Raw genomic sequence first — 25,311 nt, forward strand, 5'->3', positions numbered from 1 at the left:
CAAAAATAAAAGGATGGGAAAATCTCACTCATATGTAAATAGTAAATTTCCTCAGATTTTTTCACATAAAGATGTAACTTCGCATCGGTCTGTGCGCTGAAATGTATGTTAAAGAAAATGGAGACAGATCAGCAGATTAACTCCAAATAGGTCAAGTTTGATTATTCTTGAGGTGATCAAGGTGTGTAGACAATCAGAAGTACACAAGTAGATGCGCAATCATGGAATGCTTTAGAACTGATTGAGAACATTGGTAACTGAAGGATTCAGAGGGAGCATGTGTTCAGAGAACATATTGATCTGCTGCGACAGGTTGATGGTTCATTATCCTTCAGATTACTCAGACTGATAATCCTGGAGCTCTGCACATGTGTTAATTTATTAAACAACAACAAAATAGCTGCAGTGTATATTTTTAAACTGAAAATGTCTCATTATAAGATAATCAGAGACAGATGAAAATGTTAGAAGTAAAGAAATGTATCAAGAAAAACTCACCGTAAAAAAATATTATTGATCTGTTTTCGTATAAAAGCCCTCAGCCCCAGGAATTTCCCGTAGATTCTATGCAAGACTGTCTTCAGATAGTCTCTTTCTCGAGGGTCCTCGCTGTCAAACAACTCCAAAAGCTGATTGAGGGGAACAAAAGCAGTGATGTGGTGAAGAAGAAAGGACACTGAAGCAACTGGTAAGCAGTGGAAATGAGAAGAGAAGTAGGACAGTCAGCGGTAGAAACTCACCTGTAGGACAAACTTCTGGTCTATGTACTTTTTGGCAATGCTGGGCTGGAATTCCTGACTCTCCAAGAACCGAATGAAGAACTCATAAACCAACTGAAAAAGATTTGGAAGAAAGTAAAGATTATAACTCATTACAGATAGCATATCTAAGCAGGTGCTGTGAGCATGACAATCACGTTTTCTCCTCGTCATCTAGAGGAGGCAGGCTACCAGCAGCAAGGTTTGAAAAAAAAAAAAAGAGTTTCCATACCACAGAACTCTCCACTGCACTATCTGCAGTTTAATGTCTTTAATGAGATGCCAGACAAAGAACTGGAGGCTTCTAAAGCAGTACAGGAGCCAAATGGAACCCCCCCCCCCCACACACACACACACCTTTTGCTGCACACTACTGGTTAGCTTTGTAAAGACTAGAAGAAAATACTAATCACTTCAGTTTCCTTTGCATTCAAGAAGGACAAGCTGAGCTCAGAATTCTTTTCTCAACATATTTTTGAATATTTTCGTTTTATAAACAAATTAAGACATTCTGTTTGACAATGCATATCTTTTACCTGTAAATGTGGCCAAGATGCCTCAAGTGTGGGCTCATCCTCCTCAGGGTCAAACTCATTGCTATCACTGGGTGGAAGGGTCCGGAATATGTTATGAGACACCTGGAGTAGGCAAACAGAAAGCATAGGAAGCATTCATAGATGAGAAAATAATCATCTTGATACAGTTGATCACAATGTTCTCCAAGAAATATGTACGAACGTAAGCCAGGCCGGTTTAGAACTCATCTGTCTGAAAGATTCCAGCTTTTTCATTAAATGAGAAATCTTCACATTCTAAGGCTACTTGGGAACACTGTTTTCAGTGTTATAGATCTCAGTGTTATTTTTGACCAAGATGTTATTTAAATCTCATATTAAACAAGTTTCTAGGATTTTCTTCTTCCATCTCTGAAATATTGCCAAAATTAGAAATAGCACCCTGTTCAGGAGTGATGCTGAAAAACTAGACCATGCATATGTTACCTCAAAGCTGGTCTACTGGAATTCTTTACTATCAGGAAGTTCACAAAATATAATTAAAAGCCTTCAGCACTGCAGCAAGAGTTCTGATGAAAATAAAGAGAGATTATAATTCTATTTATTATTCTATCTCCACTTAAAACACACAAAGTGTGTTGTGGACCTAATACAATGGTGCCAGAACAAGGGAGCTGTGGGGCCATTAGACCAAGTGTAGAGATACACTTAAGAAGTCAGGACCAAGAACATCAACAAATCTGGGTGTTTCAGGAAAGTTGTGGTGTGGCACAGTTCAAAGTGAACTTACATGCAAAATATGGGGAAGTGGAGCTACAATAATCTAGGCCCTAGAATCTAGGGCCTAGATTATTAACCTGGGTTCGATCGAACCCCAGGGGTTTGATGAGTCGGTCTCAGGGGTTCGGCAGAGCCTCTGCCGCGGAGGTAAAGACACACTGTGTAAAGTCATGATGACGCTCCCTCTTTGCTATCACTTGCCGTAGAGGATCACGTTGCATTGCTTAGCAAATCAGTGCTGTGGAGGAGCACTGATTGAAGGAGTTCCACTCTCAGCATGGATTTGAACTTGTGTCTTTAATTACTTCAGCAAAGCTCACAGTTTTTACCAAATTCTGTAGCTTTCGGTGTACTTCTAAATCTGCTCCTTAGTTGCATCTTTTCGGGCTCTACTACTACTGCCTCTAGTGCCGTGGGGGTGGTAACACAACTAATATAATTACATTACTAAGTCAGAATACCGCAAAGTTTTTATTATTTATTATTAATTTTTCATTCTCTTAAGAATGTAGAGCTAATTAAATGATCTAAACAAGACCTTAAAGTGGTTCCAGTTTCTCTCGATGGCCAACCTGTTGAAACTGTGGCAAATTTTACATACCTTGAGTCGTTCCTGGACAGTCAGCTCAACTTTGCTGAAAACACTGACTGACTTTTGAAGAACTGTTGTCAGAGACTCTACCTTTTAGGAAGACTTCGTGATCATGGGGTGACCCAACTAAAGTCTAGTTGGGTCACCCCCATGTCTTGAATTTGGGGGGGGCGGGGGGGGGAAATCATATTTTATTTATCACTACAGAAGGGTTCAGTGAATGCGCATATGAAATTGGTGGGTTCGGTACCTCAAAAAAGGTTAAGAACCACTGATCTAGGGTTAGTGGCTGCAATTTTAATGGAAAGAAAATCTGTTTTCATATATGGGATGAAAAGTACCTCCGTCTTTTAGAATAAAATGTATCTGGCTTCAGTGTGGTATCAATACAAAGACTTCAACTGCATGGTTTTATGGCAACAACCATAAAACATATTAGTCACTAATTAAAAAAAAAAATAATTTAAAAAATCTTCACATTAGGTCCACAAATCCTCATCTATATTTGGCCCAAAGCAGATCACTTCTGCTTTCAAAGTAGACAAATAATTGCACAGTCACTTTGTCATAATTTTTGTTCATACAAAAGCCATCTGGAGTTTGTGACTGCGCTATGATTGCAGTTCGCGTCAGAGAAAATTTAGTTAGAGGAGCCGAAGAAGAAAACTCACCTTCTCATGTCTGACATAACGGAAATAAAAAATAACCAGCAGATCTGACAGCAGATCTTTATCTTCTTAATGAATGTCACTCAAACAGCAGTCTCACAGTCTTATACTAGGATGCACTAAACCTTTTTTTCTTAACTTCCTCTTTCTTTTCTTTTTTTTAAGGAATGGTAGAAATTAGAGTAAAAAAATGCTCTTTTGTCAGAAGTTCTCCACATAAGAATTTTTTTTTTTTGTTGCTTTTCCGACTTTATTATTATGACCGCTTAGCCTGCTAATGTACTACTTTACATAGACAATGAAAACACCCCCAATTATCATTATTCTACTGGCTCATGTATGCAATATCGGCCTAATTGTTCTTTGCCTATAATGCAGTGGGTATTTATGATACAATGGGCTATTCAAACATTAATGGGTGATTTGATATTGATATTGGATCTCAGCATTGAATCCCCTGGATATGAACATATATGAACCCAAAATAGGAGTTAAAAGTTCTATATTTTGACCATCATTAAACATTTAATTGCTTTAGAAGTTTTAAATTTTCCTTTAATCAGTTCACCACAGAAAAAAAGAAACCCTGCATGCCAGGGTGGCGTCGTTGAAGCAGTGCTTTTTATCTAGCTGCTACTTTATAGGAAATATGCTACTGAAAGGAACAATAAGAGTTGTAGGAAAAATGTGAAACTCAAAGGCATGCGTGCTTTTAGGTGACCCAGAACTAAGCAGAAGTGTGTGATTGACCTACTTACCATTTTGACAACTTCTGGATAGGCCTGCTCTGTCAGGTAGCCACGGCTGATAGTCACATAATCCACCAACTCGTTGAGCGTTGAACGCTTATACTCTTTCATCTTCAGGTCCGACAGCGTGTCCATGAAGTCAAAGACAGTACAACACTGTTGGAGCTTCTTTAAGAACAGTTCCGGCTGCTCTGGTACTGGAACGTCTGCAAGCACAAACAAAACACAAAAAGCAACAGTGAGACAAAACTAAAGAAACAGAAGATGAAGTGTACAAGAAGATAAAGTCACATTTCCTTACAATATTGCAAATTTACTTGTATTTAAAAAAATGTTTCTGCACAGTGAGGGGGAGTATTGGAACACAGAACTTGCTAATGTCTATAATAGTATGCGATTTTATTTTTCGATGTTCAGTCGATACACATGCAAATTATGTACATTTTAAATTGGGACCCATCTTAATTGCACATCCCATTGATTGCCAATCTGATACACCCATTTCTATTTATCATTGCTAGATAGAACACTAATGTTCCAATAATAAAGAATAGTGGGGGTGTGGATGACCATTGTGGATGACTAAAGCTACCTGAGTTTTTCATCCATCCTGACATTTTCCCAGTGATCCTCTTCAGCTTACTGTAGCTAACCTACAGGATTCCTGAACAACACACCTAGGCCTGTCGCGATAAACAATAAATCAATTAATCGCACAATAAATTAAACCCATCGACCTCATTTTAATTATTGGCTTTATTGTCTCTTCCTGCCGTTTTTTCCTTTCTGTTGATGACACTGAATGAAAAAAGGCTCAGCTCCGGTGTTCTCCACTGACCCTCCCTTTCTCATTTCCTTTGTGTAATGTCCAGCTCACACTACACAAGTTGTCGGCCCCACGTTATTTCCCCGCAGAAAGCACGGAGGAGAATCCGCGCTTTCCGATTGGCTACCTGTCACATTCAAAGGCAGCGTTAAGCTCCCAGTCGGGGAAAAACCCCGATTTAGATCGGAGCGGCCACAACGACCTACCGTAACACACCACACACTACAGGATGATCGGTCACGAAATCACCATCGACAATCAGAACGGCCAACGATCTAAAATTGTCGGAAGGAGAAAATGGGGGCAAAACATCGTGTAGTATGAACTATTGCATTAGGTAGTCGGATGTGCCCGCCTTCTCTATTTAAATCTAGTGATTACTGAAAGGCAATATAGTATACAGACTTCATAATCTGCACTCGTTTGGTTGAATGCAGTATTTATTTCCACTTCGGCTTTATGTTGTTTAGTTTTTATTCAAATAAGTTTTTTGTTAATGGAGACTGAGAATCCATTTTATTTTTGTTTTTGGTTGTTTTGTTTATTTAGTTTATTAGTTCCAGTGTTGTGTGTTCTTTTGAAAATAAAGTGTATCTATCTATGGCAGGAAATCGCATGCATTATTAGTCATTTCCATTAAATGAGTGTCAAAAGCTCTTGAAACAATATTGTCGTTTATTGCAATAATTTTTTAGACAATTAATCGCTCAGCAAAATTTGTTATCGTGACAGGCCTAAACACACCAGGGCAGAGTTCATCATTCCCACTAACCCGGTCCAGTCCACTGTAATTAAACTCTAATTTGCTTGTCTCGAAAGTCTGGTTTGTTGGAGGAGGTCTGAATGTACAATCGAACTCTGATGCAGAACAAAAAAGTGAACTCTGGTCCACCTAAAACCTTGGTTTCAATTGAACAGTATTTTCTATTATAGTCTTGTACATTATATTATTATAATCAGTCCATTTTCTAATATATCGTTTTTAATACTAAGAACTTTCTATGTGAACTTTCTATATCTGTTATTGCTGTTACACCAGAGTTTGTCCTTACCAGAACAATAAAGGCCATTTCTATCCTATTCTAATGAAGGTTTGCTACTTTTAAATCTCATCCCTTTTATTGCACAATCCCAGGTCAATGAGCTACAACATCAAAGTTGTGGGAATGATCTGGGAATTGTGTAGACTGGAAGGACAAAGTGATCCATAACGGAGAGGTTGTGCTTCAGTGTTTGTGGAACTCATGTGAAAGGGACTTTTTTCAGCATCATATTGGGACAGTTAATGGGCAGTTTGTACACTTTGAAGTACAAGTTTTGGGTTGTTATGTTATTTCAAAAAAAAAAATTTATTTAATGTTTACTAAATTTTGAGACGAAAGATTAGCTTTCATTTTCCATTGTGTGTAGTTTACTCTGACCTCGTAACAAACGTACTGAGTGTTACTCCTCTGGGGTAACCTGTGTGTAAGAGGGACCTTTATTAGACTCAAATCATTCAAGCAAAACTTGCAGCTGCTTAGATATGTTGAATTTATTTTGGGACGATCATTTCTAAGCAAATGTCTCAAAAATAGACTTGTGATTACGTCTTTGACAAGTGAGAAATACGCAAAGGTAATAATTTGTGCAAAATTTTAAGATCCTTTTAAGAGTTTTTACTACGGACCAAAGCCAATACATAAACAACTCAAGGTAATTTTTTCATGTTCAACTTGCCAAATGACTTTAGCAAGGTCTGTCAACTCTGGTGTCTGACTCAGACGTTTAAGTTACCCAACAGAATCTCAGACAGCAGGGTTTATCTTTAAAACCTTTGAGTCAAATTTTAGTTAAAGTTACACTTTGATGAATAAGCTGGTAAAGGTTACTGTAGGAGGAAAGCTTTGATTTTAAATGGTTGAAGAAGCAACAAGGCTGTTTCAGGAACTTAAACATTCTTACTGTAACAACGATTAAAGAAGCAATGAATTAACATATCTGGGTTATAACTACACAAAACTTTAGTTAACGTTTAGTTGCTTACAAGATGAAGATGACCGTCTTGTTCCACATACTTTGCTCCAAACCCAAACCTTCCCAAACAGGAATGATGATCAAATGCACTACTCAGACTGAAGCCAGCTCTTTACTTCTAAATGCTTATAAAAAGCAGCTGTTTTCCATTAGTCCTTTTCAAGTTCACCTTTGCACACATAAGAGACGGACAGGGTTGTCTGGTAGAAGACAGCTCCTGACAGCAGAGGCTAACTTTAACACACCATGCTATGCTGGCAGCTACGTGTTCACAAGACTCCTTCAATGCAAACTGTAACTCACTTAATCAGATTTCCTTCCTCAAGTAGGAACCAACAGCTGAAACAGGCAGTCATGAATGTGACTGTGGGAATTAATTTGTGCAAAATATGGACAAGAGGCTTAAATAATCCAGTCTCCTCTGATGACTTGTTTGTGGCGAGTGGAGTTGGAAAAATGTAAAGAGACACCACATGGATCGGGTTTCTCTTGAAGGGAGGACGGGCATGGTGGGGAAGACGGCAGCATGTCGGTGGTCTTCATTGGCCACACAGAGCTGGAGAGGAGCCCCAGAGAGAAGCTAGGCTGGGCAGCATTGTGCACCTATTTTAGCTCCTCATTTTTTTTAAAGCTTGTTGCACAGTGAATTTGGAGACAGATCTGCTCTCAAACATGGGCGCCAGAGTGTAGACACTAAATCTGTGGGGAAATCCTGACAACACCAGCCAAGCAACAATATGGGCCCACAACAGAGAAGGTGTGGCCTTAACAGCTCTGTCTGGTTGAGCCGAACTGCCAAGATCTGTTCTCAACGCTGCAGCTGCGTAATGAAAATCGTGTCATTTTCTTCTCAGCCTCATGTTCTTTGGCCCTTCTTGTCACAATACCACAGGTGAACTTTTCGTCCCAGGTTCCATGTGAACCTATTGTGTGGTTGGTCAGAATTTCATGCGTATTTATGTGGAAAGCAGCACTACTCAGTTTCCATGACCTGCTGTTCTGACTATCTGCGTAAGGTAGGACAGAACATGTTTTTCAGTCAGAGAGCAGACTCTGAGGAGCAGTTGTCGGAGGCCATGAGGCTATAACTCCTTCTGCTCAGTTCTGGTCCAATGAAGTGGGAAAACTGCTCAACAAAGCCTCCCCTTTTTTCCTTTTCTTTTAATGATGAGGGGAAAACAAAATGAGATTTTTCAGCCTGACAATCATGATTTCCTCCTCCAACGACGAACTTGAGAACTCCTCTCTGCCACGGTTACTAATTCTGTTGTACATCACACAAAGAACATCATGACATTATTGCAGTGGGAGGGGGAGGTTGGTTTGCTCAGTCTTGTGAGCTGTGAAAGGTCTGTGCGAAAACGAACATCTGAAAACCACGTGACCGTACATCGGAAGGGACTTCAGTCAATGCTGGACCCTTTAGAAGATCGAAGATGACAACCCTCATTTTATAAGATGAGCAGAGGGTTTTAGTCACTTAAATAGAGCTCACATTTTTGAGAACTTTGTACTGAGCAAAGCTGTTTCTCAGATGATGAGTGCGGGAGATCTTAGATCATCTTGGCAATATTTTGACAGCACACTGCATGGGGTAAAACATTTATTTTGGAGCAGCAAACTTTGGTTTATTTTATGGTAAACTTAAGTCCACACTTCTCCTTTTGGTCATTTACTATAATAGCAAGCCACCTTCTTTGAGGTGATTGCTCCTGGTGTAATCCCTGTTGGCCCAGAACAGTCCGGTAGCCCTCGATGGAGACATTGGCATCAGGAATGTCTCCATAAAAACACCAGTACTCATTCAGTCTCCTGACCAGCACTGTTAATTCCTCCATTTTGTTAACCATTGATCTTACGTTGCCCATGATAAAGGAGCGGAGAAATAGCTTGTATCTCCTCTTCTCCGTAAACCTTTGTTGTTTATTTCTTATTGCTCTCCTCTGTTTCCTTCTCTGCAACCTCAAGGTGCTCTCCAGATCTCCAAGGGGAATTCTGTGGCCGGCCAGCTCCATCCAATCAGCTGATCCCTGCTGTAAGCAATGCAGCCAAGTTGTGACCAGCACCGCAAAAAAAAATAAAAAGCATCTCAACAGAGAAGAAAAAAAAAAGATAGTTGAAAAATGAGCTTCTTGTAACATTGAAAAATTAAATTATGTAGAAAAAATTAAAAAGTCGCAAAAATAAAAAGTAAAAAGAAAAAAGACAAGAGACAAGCAGAAGTAACTGCAACAGGCTGCATACACATTGCCACATGTGCCATTAGTCTCCGGATGGGAGAACAACAGGTTCAGTTCAGGAACAAACTCAGCATCCTCCTATCCTTCACCCCCTGACCCTCACCTAAACTACTTGATAAAAAGACTGGTTTTGTTCTAGAACCTCTGGAGATTGTTGTTCTTTATTTAATGTTTCATAATATAAAGAACATTAACGACAAAACTCAGCATCAGCTGCATCAGAGTTTCTTCAGTTGGAGGCTTCTTCAGACCCACTGTAATACTGACCTCTACAGGAGGTCTGGCCTATAGCATCAGGATCAACCAATCTGAAGAAATTTGTATTAGTTACAATATTTACACTCCTTGTGGAATAAAGGGCATGTCTTCAGACTGAATACTTTGGAAAGGTGTTATAATTTGAAGATTTGTTTTACGTTTCACTCACATCCTCTTAACAAATAGTCACATATGATGCAAGTAGTCACATTCAATGACCTAACTATTTATCCAATCAATCATCCATAAGATTAGTAAATCAGTTCTACAATTAATCTCTTTGCTAAAGGTATGCTCAACTAACAACTGTCGTAACAGATATGAACAGAGAAGAGAACACAGGGCAGACCATAAACAGTTAGCTGGTCAGCTTATGATAACTCAAGGTAAATAAAAGGTAGAATGGAAAACGCCAACTCTGCTGCTGGGAAATGAGCACTTTGCCCCATATTAAACTGTTTATTGACTGCAATCCACAGCTCCTCATTGGATTTATCATTGTAATTACATTGCCTCAAGCCCAGAGCACAGTCAGATTATGTGGCGAATCAGAAGTAATGTGCTGATGAGTAGTGAGGTCTCAGAATCCTGCTCGACTATTTTGACATTTTCTATCGCTATCCTACTGTGATCAAGCTTTGTTCATTTCACACCACTTCTTACTGGGCAGCGGTCATAACGTTTTCCATACACATCACATTTGATTCCATTTTTAAATTCACAAACTGATTAGAATTAATTCCTAAGCATTCCTTGTGCTGGTGGTGGCATCACTGCCAAAATTCCCCCTTCAAAAGAAAGGGTTGGTTTTTGTTCACTTACATTTTCATTTATATATTCTGCATTTTGATTGACTCATTAAACATTGTGTGATTTTGTATAGAAATTTTTAAATGTAGTGACTTCATAAAGGAAAGTTAAAAAAATAAAATATAAATGCCCCTCCACAAAACAGAAGAAAATGTGTAATATCATTTATGATACCTTTACTGACTTATTTAAAAATGTATTGTGATATCAAAGTAAGGGTTGTTGATATCGCCCACCTCTACTTTGACCTTACTAACAATCAGCTCAAAGTGAGTCAAATTTTATGACCTATTGTCTGAACGTGGTGGGCAGGTCGGAGACTGGACAGTGACCTGACGACCTCACCTTTTTCTTTGGTCTTGATACTCCCTCCCTAAAGTGTGAGGCTACTCTGTTCTACGAAACTGTTGTAATGCCTTTAAAATTCTGTAAATCAGATTTGGTTTCTCTATGTTTTCTTATTTAATTAGTTTATCCCTTTTTGTTTCTTTGTGAGTAGCTAAATTGCTTGCCAGTAGTTCAGGAAAGAGGATATTAACAGAATAATTCATTTATAAAGTTGTGGTGTTTTGTACTCAAGACTTAATTAGAAATAAGTGCGTCAGTGACAATTCCTTGTTGTATGAAGAGTTTCTTCTGCCAGTGGTCTAAATTTATTGCTTCATCAGAGACTAAGTTTGGCATATGACTCCAGAGATACAGGCTGGTGCCCCAATTTCATCAATATTTCATTTTATTAATGATTTAATAATTAATTATCGGTCACAATTATTAATAATTACAAAAGCCAAATATCAAGGCGAATTCTGATTCCCAACAAATTTGATGACACCACATGAGATTGGTACAACATTTTGGTTTCCAGATTTCTGACTCCCAACAATCACATTATGTCAGTTATTGCAGTGGCACAACACACGTTAGAGAAAGATTGGATATAAAAGTTCGACACTGCTGGAGGTTTGGGACTATAATAGAAACAGAAAAGATTTTCCTTCTGGAAAGATTACCAGTGGACAGTTTTTACAGTCCATGTGTGAGTTAGCCCCTAAATGACTTTCAATAAGCATGTGTAATAATGCTCAGTGAGGTCACTGGTGACTTCAATCAGACTATATCTGAGAAGACATAGAAAGCCATTTACTTCAGGCCTTCTCAGAGCTATTTTTGCAAGCAATTCTGAACAGAAGAACTTGGTTTTAATAGCTAGCTCTAGATAAAGGATTGGCTGCAATTAATATCCTGTTTTCAGCTTAACACATGGTCATTCTCACCTTTGAGCAGTGGCAAAGGCGTGAGCTCGATCGGTTTGCCTTGGGAGCGGAACTGGGACGAACTCTGTGATCGCTTCTGTTTGGCCTTCCTTACAGACTTCCGAGAAAATCCGTCCACTTTGTCCACCGACGGAGATGAGGTGGGTGCCGAGGACATAGCCCTGCTAGGAGAGACATCAAGGTGGGAGGTTACATATTTGTTGTTGCACCTGAATTTTCCCTTTGCAGGACAATAAAGAGTGTTCCTATTATGGGGTGCTGTGGTGGCGCATGGGGCAAAGCACGACCCACGTATTGAGGCCTTAGTCCTCGTGGTGGTGGTAGCAGGTTCGATTCCCAGCCTGGCGACATTTACCGCATTTCTTCCCCCTCTCTCATTACCCACTTTCCTGTTGAACTACTTTCAAATAAAGGCCACTAGAGCCAACAAAACGTTAAAAAAAGTATTCCTATTATATTCTCATTCATAGTTTTCATTCACATTTCATCTTTACATCCACTGACAGGAAATTACTTTTCCAACGCAACGCTACACCTTGCCGTAAGTAGACAAGGCAAACATTTAAAATCTGTTAAACTACAGCTAGATGCCAGTTTTAATACAAAGAAATACAATGAAAAGTCAGTTTGATAGCAGGGCCCAAAGCTTTTCTCCAGAGGAATATGGGAATGTGAAAAGATTGAATCTGGCAATATCTGCTGTGCGATGGAGTTAATTGATAGACCGACTCCTTCCCCCAACAACATTCATGAAAAATAAAAATAAGTAAAAGGGCACTAAGACGAGGAAAACCTCTAAGGTGGAGCCCAGCCGAGTCCTTTTAGTGTAGAGGAGCAGGAGCTGTCACATATAAAGGAGCTCATCACCCTATAGAGTGAGTGCATTTCATCCATTTATGTTCTTTGGCTGATTGATGAGCTGTGTGAGGGCGATCATTGGTTGCTGTTTTGGTAAAAGAATTCTCAGTGAATACGCCTTTCCTGACATGAAGTTTATCAAGAGCACTCACACTGAACATGGCTTAAAGATGGATGTTGACAAGACTCACTAAGCTGGAAGAATGTGCAAAAAAAAGGTTAAATGGTGTTACTGAAATGTGATGTGTTGTCAGATTTTTTAATCTAGAAAATCTTATGTTTTGTTCAAATGTAAAGTAAATCTAATGTCTTCAAAATATGTTGGAAAATGTTCGTAGCAAATTACAAATATACCCTGACTAGGACGTAAAAACCCAATGACCTTTACAGTAAGTGATTGACTGTTGTCATAAAGTGTCACTGAAGGTGCTGCAAACTCCAAGGAAATATGCGATATGAAGAGAAGACAATCAAATAAACTCCACTTCCAAGACTGATGACCAGTTAGTCCCCAACACCAAAACATTATATTAAGAAATAGGCCAGTACCACTTTAAATTTCATAAAATGAATGCCTTGTGTTGCCTTATGCTGCTTCAATATGGGTGAACTAGATCAAGAGAGTTCAAAAACAAAGCTCAAGATTTAAATTTTTAATAACTTACAGTTAATAATTTACAGTTAATCAAGTGTAACCGTAACTTACAGAAACCATAGTTATGGTGCTTCATAAACTTTCTTTGAATGCTATAAAATTTAACTGGCACTTCAGTTGCACTTTGCACAGCTCTTCCTACACTAAGATCTCATCACAAAGGGCACAGCAGCCAATATGGTCTTTCTGTCCTCATGTCATTGGAAAACTAAAACTGACTGGCAAATGCAAGAAGAAAATGCAATTAAGCATCACTGGCTGAGCACATGAAAATACATCAAACATGGTGGAATGATTTGGCTGACTGACAGTACACTATAAGTGGAGAATATAGACTTGAAGATTTTTTGTACTACTATTGTGATAATGATAAGTGACAGCTATGTATTACGTCTTTATTAGGCAATTATGTCTGTGACTACATGATACAGCTGTCATGGCCACACAAACAAATATATGCCCATTCATGATGCATCTCTTTAGGATACTAGTCACATGAAGTGTAATATTCACACAGCATTTAATCATAGTTTTCAATTTATTGATGCTCTCAGTGAGCAAACTAGAGAAAATAGTAAAGCTAACAATCCCGAACAAGGTCTTATGGGCTTTTAGTCATCATTATTTGGAATTTATTATGACACAGATAACTCAAAAGTCTTAAAACATATTTAGCACAGTAAGTGGATAGATTGCCTGTACTTGTACAGTGCTTTATCAAGTCCAGAGGACCCCAAAGTTCTCCTGTGGAACTAGTTCCCAGTTTACGGACACAGACACCCTGAATACTTTTAAGACTACAATTAAAACTTTAATACAGAACTTGGCAGCAGAACCATGTTCTGGTTCTACTGGAGGTTTCTTCCTGTTGAAGGGGAGTTTTTCTTCTCCACTGTCGCTACATGCATGCACCGTGTGAGGGATTGCTGTAAAGTCAACTCAATGCCAGCAGTACGCACTGCAAGAAAGTCAAAGACTAAATGCAAATTGCTGAGTTTCCTTAGATGGAAACTTTTTAATTTACTTTGAATAATTAATTAAGCAGTACTGCTTGATAATGAGGATCAATTGGAATGTATGTATGATTAAATTGAAATTGTTTTTTTGTAACGTGCTTGGAGACGACATTTGTTGTGAACTATAATTTATTTTATAGAAATAAACTGAACTAAAACTGTACAACACATATGTCAGAGTCAAGGCCCGCGGGCCACATCCGGCCCGCGAGAAGTTTTTTTGCGGCCCCTGGGATGATCTTGATTTATTATTAGAACCGGCCCGCAGACCGCAGCAAGCCGGCACAACGTCTGAAAAAAAAATCTTCCTTATTTGAACTGTAAGTAGTTCTTTAAATGTTCTGTGAGATGATGTACTTACCCATGTATCCATAACAACCGGAACTTTCAATATCCACCAAGTTATTGCCGAAATATACCGTCTATTAAACGAGTGCCCCCCGGATTAATTACATTCTCTGCAGCTGCAGCTGCGAAGTTACCGTATTAACCCGATACTTGCTGGAAAGTGCAACGTCTCCCCTTTCAGAAACCGTTGGAATTTTTCCACTTAGCGCTACGTGTGGCGGAATTACGGTACTGCAAATTTAGATGTGTCGCCAGCGACACATCTAAATTTGCAGTACCGTAATTCGCCGGCGACACATCTAAATGCCTTGACTCTGACATATGTGGATTAATAGATTTTTGCACTTTATTTTATTGTATTTCAATCCAATTATATTTTAAAAATATTTCAGTTGTGTCTGTTGAAAATTAAAGATTACTGACAGAGCCATAAGAAAATATTGCTTTATTTATCTGATCATATTGGAATATATTTGTTAGGTTTTCAGTAGGTTCAATTAGGTTCACTAGACTATATGCGTCATTTAAAAAAATTTCAATGAACATTCGATCAGTCCGGCCCTCGGCTTGTAGCTAAATTTTTTATTTGGCCCTCCGTCCATTTGACTTTGACACCCCTGCTGTACAAGGACAACGACACAGGAGGAGACTTTATTTAGGATTCAAATCGAATAACTCAGGAATGTCCGGTGCAGAAAGCTCAGTTCCCTTCCTCTCAGCTGACCTAACTTATCAGAAACTCCAGTCCAGTGCATTTTGCCATTTAATAGTTTTTCCTCCAACGTTATACTGAATGGAATGAGGTTTTGATACACCAATCTGCCAGGGTTCCTGAGGTCTGTAATTATAGCTACACCTCTACTGTAAGAGTAGGAAAAAATCCATAAAAAAAATAAATAAAATCACATTGTGACCTGAACATGTGCTGCCTTTATCAGGATGACCTTCAAATACTGGAAGTGTGTTCCTTTGGTAACCTTTGAGATTGTAGTTTCTAAGGTTACTTCAGGTGTCAGGTAATTCTGGGCTGATCACTCAACTTTCATGATCACCGATTCTTTATGAGGCCAGGTCAAGCATGGAACCCAGTATGATGTAGACTGGCAGTCATTTGGAATTTCTTCCATTTTCTAATAGTCGCACCAACAATTTCTGCCTTCTCACCAAGCTGTTCACCTGGAGCTCATCCAGCTGGAGGTCTACAGTGTTGTCCGTGGCAACCTTAGCTCTTTGGTCTAATTGTTTAAGTGTGAGGGCAGGTGTCTTTTCAGAGGAGAGAGGACTTCTTGACTTGACTTGGTCAGAATTACAGCTGGTTAGTAGGGGTGTAGTGATAAACTAATTGGTAACACTTTATTTGAAGGGGGTGAATAAGACTGACATGACACTTTCATAAACATGACATAACATGTCATGAACATGAATAAGCCTTCATGAATATTTATGACTGTTGTCATAAAGCGTCATTCGGTAAATTATGACACTTTTAATACAAAGTTGACATTATTCAAAATGTCTTTATTATGACAACTTGACATTAACCAAGAAATCATTACTGTTTAAACTTTACCTTTAATAACATAAAGTTAGCTAATTTTTAAAGTGCAATCAGTAATACTTTTATAACAAATTTATATCAGTAATGATTTCTTGGTTAAGATTTTCTGAAATATTTTAGAGGGACAGAGTGATTTTGCTGACATTTTGTGACTGCTCCATGTCAGTTTTAATGCACAAGTTGCAAGTTGTGCATTAAAAATTACATGTAATGAAACAACCAGTTACAATTAATTAATGAAATAAATTACAGCATCTAATATAAGTGAATAAGACAAAAATGTTCCTTTTCTCCATAACCAAATACACAAAGCCACACAATTAACATTTAAACAAAGCAAATGTATAACAAACAAAAACATTTATTCCACCACCAGTTCAATTAATTCAACCCAAGTCTATGAACAGCCACAAAATCATTGTCCCTCTAAAATCTTTCTGAAAATTGTAAAAATGGATCAAATGTAACAAACTGTATCGTTTGCTGAATATTCTGATATGTATTGTATTATGAGCAAAATATATATCACATTGTGAGAGTATTGTATTGTTTCAGCCCTATGTGCAACGGAGTGTCATAGCTGTCATTTAATTTATGTGGATTTGACATAAAACTCAAAGATTTAATGTATCAATACTTGCAAATGACAAATTGATACTTTTTGAGAAAAAAAATATTGATAAATATTGTAGAATTGATCAAATTACAAGGTCCTACTGGTTAGTACTGGTTAGTATCAAATACTTAAGAAGTAAATTAATTTATTAGTCATACAATGTGATTTTCTAGATTTATTTTTCTTTAGATTTATTTTCTCACACTTTAGGTCGACCCATGATTATAATTACAAGCCTCTCCATTCAAACGTTTACAGCATGTGAAAACAAAAAATGCCTGTTTGATAGAGCTCCGTTATATCTAAATCACTTGCTTTTGAACAGAAAGACCTTTTAACTTCCCTGTGCAACACATGCAAGCTCCTCTTTTTCTTGTTAATTATATTTTATATGACACTTGGAGAGGCTTTTAAACACCAATAACAATGTTCTGGCTGTTACATAAATGTTTCCTTATTTAATGTAATATTTTAAATTGAATGAAAAGCTAAAAATAGTATACATCTCACATTTTAAAAGATACTTCTGAAAAAAAAAAAATCCATCCACATTGTAAAAACAATTCATTCTGATCAGATTTAACTAAGAAAAAAAATACACCAAATATATTGCATCTTTAAAGAATGCAATATCATATAGTGCTCCAAGCAGCAGACTTTGGCAGAGTTAGGCAGCTAGGAGCAGAACCAGAAGCACTTTTTTTTTTTAACTACACATGCAGTGCTCATGCCACCCTGTAACAGGTTAGACAGAATCTGGCTCCTGACAAGTCAAAGTGAATATCCTGGATGACAAAACCCATCCAAGCAAACTAAGGTATTTTGGATGACCTAAACAAAACATTTATTCAGTCTCCCTCGTACGTCTTGGCATCACTTCTGCTCATAGGCTGAAACTGCAGGTTTTCTAAAACAGAATCAGAGTAGAGCGGGGGGGGGGGGGGGGCTGTTGTAATACGTTCTACACGTAGAACTGGAAAAGTTTCAAACTGCTAACATTTTCAGGAGCTTTTACCATTTAGAATCATATATGGCTCTGGTTTATTCTAGCTGTTTGAAGCAAGTAGGAGCATGCTCACCCTCCCCCACCAAATGCCAGGCAAGCCACATTATTATAACTGCAATAATCAATGTGATTTTTTTTTTATTTAACCGTTGTTTTACCAAGATGAAAATTCATTGAAATCAAAAATCTGTTCTTTAAGGGAGTCCTGACATCACATTCAAAAATCACTACTTTTCATTTTCCAGTGGCATCATAAACTTTTTATTTTTTTATTTTAAAGTTAATACTAAAAGACATCATACCAGTCCATACATGCCTAGTTTGACTATAGGTGTATTACAAGTTAACCAGTACCGTTAGGGATTTTAATTTTCACAATATACCAGACATTACAGTTTTAATATTTTGATTGTACTAATATTTTAAATGAGAAATGCACTGTGTGCATGTGTGTGTGTAAATATGTATGTATGGATAGATGTGTTCACATTGGGTTTATCCTTTTCATTTTTATCATTCTGTGCATTCTAATACATATACAAATTTATTTACAAGAGGTTATTTTTACTTTTTCTTTAATATGTTTAATTCTGTGTGTATGTATATGTTTATGTGTATGTGATTATGTATGTACATGTATGGATGCATAGACTTGTACTAGTGTTAATGTAAATATGCTTGACGCAATGGTTGTGACATCTGTAATTAATCAAATGAATCAAATCAAATAGTGGAAAAGTTCAAACTTCACCGTACCTAGCTATTATGGAATTAAATAGTAAATCAACTGAGAAAAAAACACACACGTGTGGATGGATTTACCAGTGCAGCTCCTCCACTTTGTTTCCAAGTGATACCCAGAAAAAAAAATGTACTAAACTTTAAATTTTAAGGGCAATGAGGCCACGCCCACTAGCAATCCCTCTACAGAAACAGCTCAACCCTCTATAGTTTGAAGTCTAGCAGTAAGGGGCAAAAGATGCTCCCACTTTAGACGGTCTATATTAATTATGATGGTGTCCATTACATGTTATACACATACTGACCAATAAAACAACTGGTAGGGGGGTTGGGTGTGGAGTTTGGGAGCACAGCAAGGAAATAAAAAGGAACAGGAAAGGAAAAACAGCCAACATAGTGCACTGCAGGGTCCACAGTCCGACTGCCTGGTTTCTATCTCAAGAGTCAAAGTTCACATCAGATTATTTGAGAAGCTACAGTCTTGACAGGAAATCCGAACTTAACTGTGAGTCAGGTTAAAGGGTTCTGCAGCACCCAAGAATTAAACATCTGCTTTCAGACAGACTCTCAAAAGCCAGATCCACCGCATGAGACGGACCAGATCCAACCTACACCAGACCTAACCAAGATCTAACCCAGATCCAACCCAGACCACACCCAGATCCAAGCTAGACCAGACCTAACCCAGACCAGATTAACCCAGACCACAACCAGCCCTGTCACAATAAGCAATAAATCAATTTATCAAATACTAAATTAAAACTCTCAATTTCTATTTGCATGAAATACTGTTTCCATTTTCACTCTTTTCCAAGAACTGGGTGACAGTTGACACTTTTCTATTTGCCCTCTTTTGTTTATTTTGGGTATTTAAAATGTCTTTCAGTTCCAATGTTAAATGTTCATTAGAATTTAAAGTTTAATACTTGAAAATGTGTTCCCACATTATAACAATAATTACTGAGATGATTTATCATCCAGCAAAATTTGTTATTGTGACAGGCCTATTCAGACCCAACCCAGACCACCTGGGACCGGACACAAACCAGAACCAAATTATTACTGAACAACATATGAAGTCACACTGGTCATCACCACATAAGTGTGCGGATTAATCACAGATGCAAAAGGATTACTTGGACGCCATATCTGGTGGGTTATAAAGAGTCATGCCTTCCCACATTGCATATTGATAACATGTCTGCCCAGTTGCATTGACTAACTGTCCTCATATCTACACCCAATTCACTTTTCTGTGCCTCAGATAGTAAAGCTCAGAGCAATGCCAAAGAAAGGAAAGGACCAAACAATCGGGACCAAAAGTAATCAATAACAATTTTCAGCAGCAGTATCACAATTACAGATTTTCAGCCCTAATTTAAATATTATAACATTGATTATGATGCAATGAAGCAAAAACAGAACTAATGCCTGTTAAATCAGTAATTGTTGTAAGGAATGGAGCTTCAGGAAACACCACCGAGTTTGAGGAAGGATGAACACCCTAAAAAAAAAAGACTACTGTCTTGTTAATGTACTGAACATTCCCCAAAGTCTTGGTGGCCATCAAAACTGTGTTTTTGGTTCATGTGAACTTGGAACTAACCCATAGAGGCCATGTTGCCCAGTTTCTCTGTTATTGTTGAGTCATGACCTCTGACCTTAGCGGAGGTAGTGACATCTGCAGAGCTTTACACCCTGAATTAGTTAGTGAGCTCCTGGAAGACGTTCTCTTGGGATAACACAAAACTAGATTACAAGTAGACTGATCATTGTCTTCATGTACAATTCTGCTAGAAAAAAAATTATCACCACCAGCACAGAACCTGGGTTTTCTCCCCTTAACTTTGATTGTCAACAGTTGATTTTTGATGGGGCAATCAGAGGACAGAAGGAGACGTCTACATTGGTTTTCTGTGCCATTTTAGATTAGTAGACTGCCAGTAGTTTTAGAAATGGCAGCGGAGGAAGTGAAAAAAACCATTCAGTTTATGTTGGCCAGATACGCTTCCAGCTACTCAATTAACATCAACAGCCGCCTCGTTTGGATTGGCTCTTCGCTCTTCAGGGTGGAGGATGGTTGTTTACAGCGTAGGCAACTTCAGGTAAGCTTCATAGTGGCAAACTAGCGAATAACATATGTCACAGGCAAACATAAGCAGTTGGGTAAGATTTAAAACCTCAACATAGTCCACTCCTCCAGGAACCAATCATTTCTCAGAAGCTTAGAGTCCAGACCCTCTGGAAGAAGCAATGTGTAGAAGTGGCTGTTTTTTTACCAGGCTAGCTTACAGGTAACTTTTTGATATTGGTGCTTGTTTTAAGTCAAAAATTACTCAATATTGATGAAAAAGTACTAGTTCCACTGGTTGATTATTTTGCTTATTGGGAAAATATTAGAGGTGTGCCGATCAATCAGCCACCAATCATAATCGGCCAATTTCCATGAAAAAGTGTATGATAGGTGATCGCCAATCACTGTCTCTTGTTGTCGATCACCAAAACCAATCGCCTGTATCTCACTTCATAGTCTGCGTGTGCAGCTGAGCCTCCCTTTTCTTTACACTCTGCAAGAGCGCAGCAGCAAATGCCAAGGCTCTCAGAGTGAATGGGGGAAGTTTGCATGTTGCGGCGGAAAATTACCTCGGGGCTGAAGCACTTCAAAATGCATCAACACACTGAATCTAATATGACATTTAAAAAACAAACACTTGACAGAGTATGGGTATACCGAGGCTCACTGCAGGAAAAAAAAAGAAGAAAGACATCCAGATCGGTCAGTCAGCAGGAAAAGTAGCGCACAAATACCAACATTTACATGGCTGTCAGAAAGCTAAACAAATAACCCAAAAGAATAATTAAAGTCAACGAGCTAGTGGTGTAAGACGCTGGTTCTGCTCTCATTGTTGATCCGCCACTACATGCTACTGGTAGAAATATTTCACAGATGGAGTTCCGTTCGAGCTCCATCCGGCAGTGAACTCTCACACCGAACATCTGCTTAAAGTTGCAGCATTAAACAAAATATTTTACATATGCATTAAAACTTTTGCTATATTCTAACATAAGACAGATAATCAATCTCCTCTGCCTCCTCCTGGCATTTTGCAGAATTACTCCACTCACTCAGAAACAGACAATCAGAACCAGCATTAATCAGCTAGCCAAGCTATCAGGAAGTTTTGATTCAGTAAATCAGGACTGTTTATTTGGATGCAACTTGCATTTGACTTTGAATGAATATTTCATTTTTTACTCGACATTATTTGATATAAGCAGTGTTGTGAGATTTATTTGACTCGTGTATAATTTAGGGTACTAACAACCTTATAGTTAAAGTCTGTTTTACTTAATGCAGGTTTTCCAGTTGTCCTTTTGACTGAAAAGCTGCTGTATTGTCCTGCAAGTATATTGCATGTTTTATGTCTAAATTAGGTGAATTTATTACCAGATAATTTTTTAATTTTACCAGGTCACATAGTAGCATTTATACCTAAAGCAAAAAAAAATAAATAAATAACAACCAATCCAAGTAATTGGTAGTGATCAGTGATTGGAATCAGCAGCAAAATATCTGATTGGAGCATCCCAAGAAAATATCTTATTATAAATTAAATAATCTGCCAGTGAAATAGTACTTCATCAATTAAGTTTTTTTTTTAACTTAAAATAAGCTCTTACAGCTTTCTGAAAAGTTACTTGCAAGTTAGTTTTCTTATTTCAAGTGTACCAACATATGTGCACTAGAAAACAAATCAAACATACTTAGTAAGATTTAGTGTTTTGCAGTGTGATAAGCTAATTCTGATAAGCTAATTCATGATTCAACTAGAAAATTACTAACTGAACTCTCATTCTGTTTTTTCCTAGTCAAAGGAGCGATGTCTTGCTTTTGTTTTCTTACACTCACAATTCTGCTGCCTGCCTCAGAATCATACAGCATACATAGTTCAGCAAGTAACATGTGTTTTGACCAAGAGCACACTGATAAGTGACGGAAGAAACTGGAATCAAGATCACTACATTTTGTTCCTGACTACTCTTCCAGCTGAGTCACAGGTGTCCCACAGCTTTTACATTTTAACTTAGGCCAAGGTTTGCATGGATTCTGTTTATTAATTAAGATTTGCTTATGTAAACTAAAAGCATAAAAGCTCTCAGAGAGAAAATACTTTTTTAACAGCATTGTAACTGAGGTTTGGTCCAATGTGGCATGTAATAGACAGCTATCTGGCATTTTATTTTATCAAAGGTTTATTCAATTGTTTATGGCAATGTGTGCAAAATCGAAAACAGTGAATCTTGATGACTATTCACAAATTTCAATGTAAAATTAACAGAACGTTTCCCAAAAAAATTTCAGCTTGTTAATCAGTAAATCTCTGTATCCTTCAAAGGATACAGATTACTTTAATTCATTGTTCTGTCACATGAAACTGTTTTAGACATTTTTAAAAAATGCCTCTCGAAAATGTTACCGACAAGCTTATCATTAGCTGCTCTGGTGTCTTGATCTCATCTAGAAATTATGTTTGAGCCTTTGAACGTGCAGCTTGAGAGGACTTTATCAGAGAACAGAACGTTGTCCCGAGATCAGCCTTACGGGAAAGCCCAAAATGTAACGTAAAACCGACCCAAACAGCAGCAAGAATCTACATCTTCCATCATGAGCTGGAACAGCAAAGTAGTTCGTGTTGTACATGGGGTCAGAAATCAAGCCGTTAGATGCCAGGCGTCAGTTTGGCCATATTGGGCCTGCAGGCGCAAACTTGACAGCACATTAGCCAAGTGTTAGCTCGCTAGGAACGTTAGCTTAAAAATTACCTTGCACAGAGAATCACATAAGTGCCCGTAAGCTGCTTTAACATGGACCAGAGCAGAGCCACATTTAAATGTTTTACATATTCAGACAGAGTAACATATTAATAAAAAGGCTTCTGCTCGCTTAATAAAACATTGTCTCAGGTCATTAGCCACATTTAGCACGCCAGCTAGCCTAAGTTGAGCGTGTAGCTGTAGTTTAAACGAGAGCAGCGGCAGCTAGCTTTGTGAGCAGCCAGCTAAAGGAACACAACGAACAGGCTCAAAACAGGAACTATATCAAATCTGAATTTAAATGTGTGTTGATGAGATAACATTACCTGGGCGGGCTTGGGCGATCACCCATCATCCCGGATGTAAATACAGGGACAGAGCTAATGATGCAAATGTTAGCTACAGCTCACACACTGACAGAGTGACCGGGCTGGAAGACACACACACCGTTCCGAGTCCTGACCCGAGTCCCGACCTGAGCAAGACTGGTTGGAACCTCTTCCGTCGTTGTACTTCGCCTTGATCCTCCACAGCTTGCAGTGAAGACTGTGGCACAGACTTGTCTTGTGTCGGGATAACTGTCAGGCTAACTGTGCGGCTGCCTCCAGCTCGGTGCAAACAGCCTCTCCCCAGCAGCAAAATCTCGGCCTAAAACAGCCAAACCCACAAGCAGTTTTCCATCCAAATGGAAAATCCTTAAACTACCAATAAGAATGAAAGACGGCTCTACGCAACGATTAGATTAACGCTATAACATTCCAGTTACCGGTTAAACTCTACGTCTCAAACAACACCCTGAATCTGTCGTGTTTTCCGTTGCTCGTTGTCGATTCAGGGTTGTTTCTTCTCAGCCTATTGTCAACACTGCTGGGTCCAGACCATGGCACACATTACATAAATGCATATGAACTTGCTAGACGGGTGTAGGACAGCAGACGACGGCGATTGGCTACACTGCGCAGTGTCGAATCTTGTGATTGGTCCAATGAGCTTGCCAATAAAGGAAGAGGGATAGACTCTCCGAATCCCGCTGGTTAGGTGGAGGAGAAGGGACACGAAAAAGACCGGGGCGGAAAGCATTGTGGAGAAAGCGGATAGTCAATCGCTCTGCGTAAGGTCCCTCATACATGTCCCACAAAACTATTCATTAATATTTGCTGAACTTATTCATTTTTAATCATGTCACAAACACAAATGACAAAGATTTGTAAGAAATTTATGTGACACACCAATATAAGAAAATGCATAATTGTAGAGTGGAAGAACATTTATATTATGTTTTCTCCTTTTTTAACACCAAAAATCTGAAAAGTGTGGCGTGCGTTTGTATTAAAACCTCTCAATTCTGCTTCACTGAAATTAAATCTATTGCAACCACTTGGCTTCAGATGTTACCTGCAAAAAAATCATGTGGACACCCCTTCAAGAGAACAAGATTTAAGGACAACAAACTGACTGATTTTCTATTCGATGACTTTATTAAGTAGTGCTTGCATGTGAAAGTTTTATAATGGCTTCTACTGGTAACCTTGAAATTATTTTTGACCAAATTATTTAATTTAATTAATCTATTAAATTTGTCTCCAAAATTGCCTCCTTTGACTGTATTTCAAAAATGAGGCTGCTTTAGCTGATGCAGCTTTAACCTACCATTTTTAATCTGTAAACTCAACTTCTACAATGCAATTAGAACTGGGCTAGGGTTAGGTCCAAGAAGTTCTATTTATGTCCTTTTGTGACAATGGCTTTCTGTAAAAGTCAGAAATCTGTACATAGTACTTCTGATGACAAACAAAACCATCAACAGCTTAGCACTGTCATATTTATAAGACTAACTTACTGCTTACCACTCCACATGAGCACTAAACTCAAGGATTTGCTTTTTCAGCACTCTGAATTTCACTTGTGTTTGAAGCTAATATACAGATAAGGCTGAACTGAATTAATCTGAATTCTGAGTATGCAAGATATTGGGTGTCCAGAGTCAAGAAAAAACAAAAACCTTCCTTTAGTCTTGTTACACCCCTGAATTTTACTAGGGGTGTAACAAATCTAGTTTTCTTTTTATTATTATTTATTTATTTTTTGCTAGTTTAATCAACTTCAAAAAAAGCAGTATTAGTAACGAGGAAGATAAAGATGAAACAGGCAGTGCATAAGTTTCCCTTATTACCAATTTATCCACTGAAACCTGGAAACTGGGATGAAATTC

General features: G+C 38.2%; 1 protein-coding gene across 4 annotated transcripts in view; it reads right to left on the minus strand.

Annotated features, from left to right (window-relative positions):
* LOC106906724 (serine/threonine-protein phosphatase 2A 56 kDa regulatory subunit epsilon isoform) overlaps positions 1-23,991 on the minus strand; it is a 42,081-nt gene extending 18,090 nt beyond the window's left edge. The window contains exons 1-6 of one of the 4 annotated variants that reach the window (XM_088004030.1): positions 23,547-23,991; positions 11,487-11,647; positions 4,072-4,268; positions 1,295-1,396; positions 741-833; positions 499-629 (exon numbers count right to left, since the gene is read on the minus strand). In XM_088004030.1, the coding sequence (XP_087860156.1) occupies positions 499-629; positions 741-833; positions 1,295-1,396; positions 4,072-4,268; positions 11,487-11,643 (680 nt within the window). In that variant the 5' untranslated portion in view covers positions 11,644-11,647; positions 23,547-23,991. Of the gene's footprint in view, positions 1-498; positions 630-740; positions 834-1,294; positions 1,397-4,071; positions 4,269-11,486; positions 11,651-23,425 lie in introns of all 4 variants that reach the window. The other 3 variants (XM_088004031.1, XM_088004029.1, XM_088004028.1) reach the window with 3 other exon arrangements.
* Positions 23,992-25,311: the final 1,320 nt, after the last annotated feature.

Source organism: Poecilia mexicana, unplaced genomic scaffold, assembly GCF_051168715.1.
Source record: "Poecilia mexicana isolate PSO_F unplaced genomic scaffold, ASM5116871v1 scaffold_3, whole genome shotgun sequence".
In the NCBI taxonomy this organism is placed as follows: Eukaryota; Metazoa; Chordata; class Actinopteri; order Cyprinodontiformes; family Poeciliidae; genus Poecilia; species Poecilia mexicana.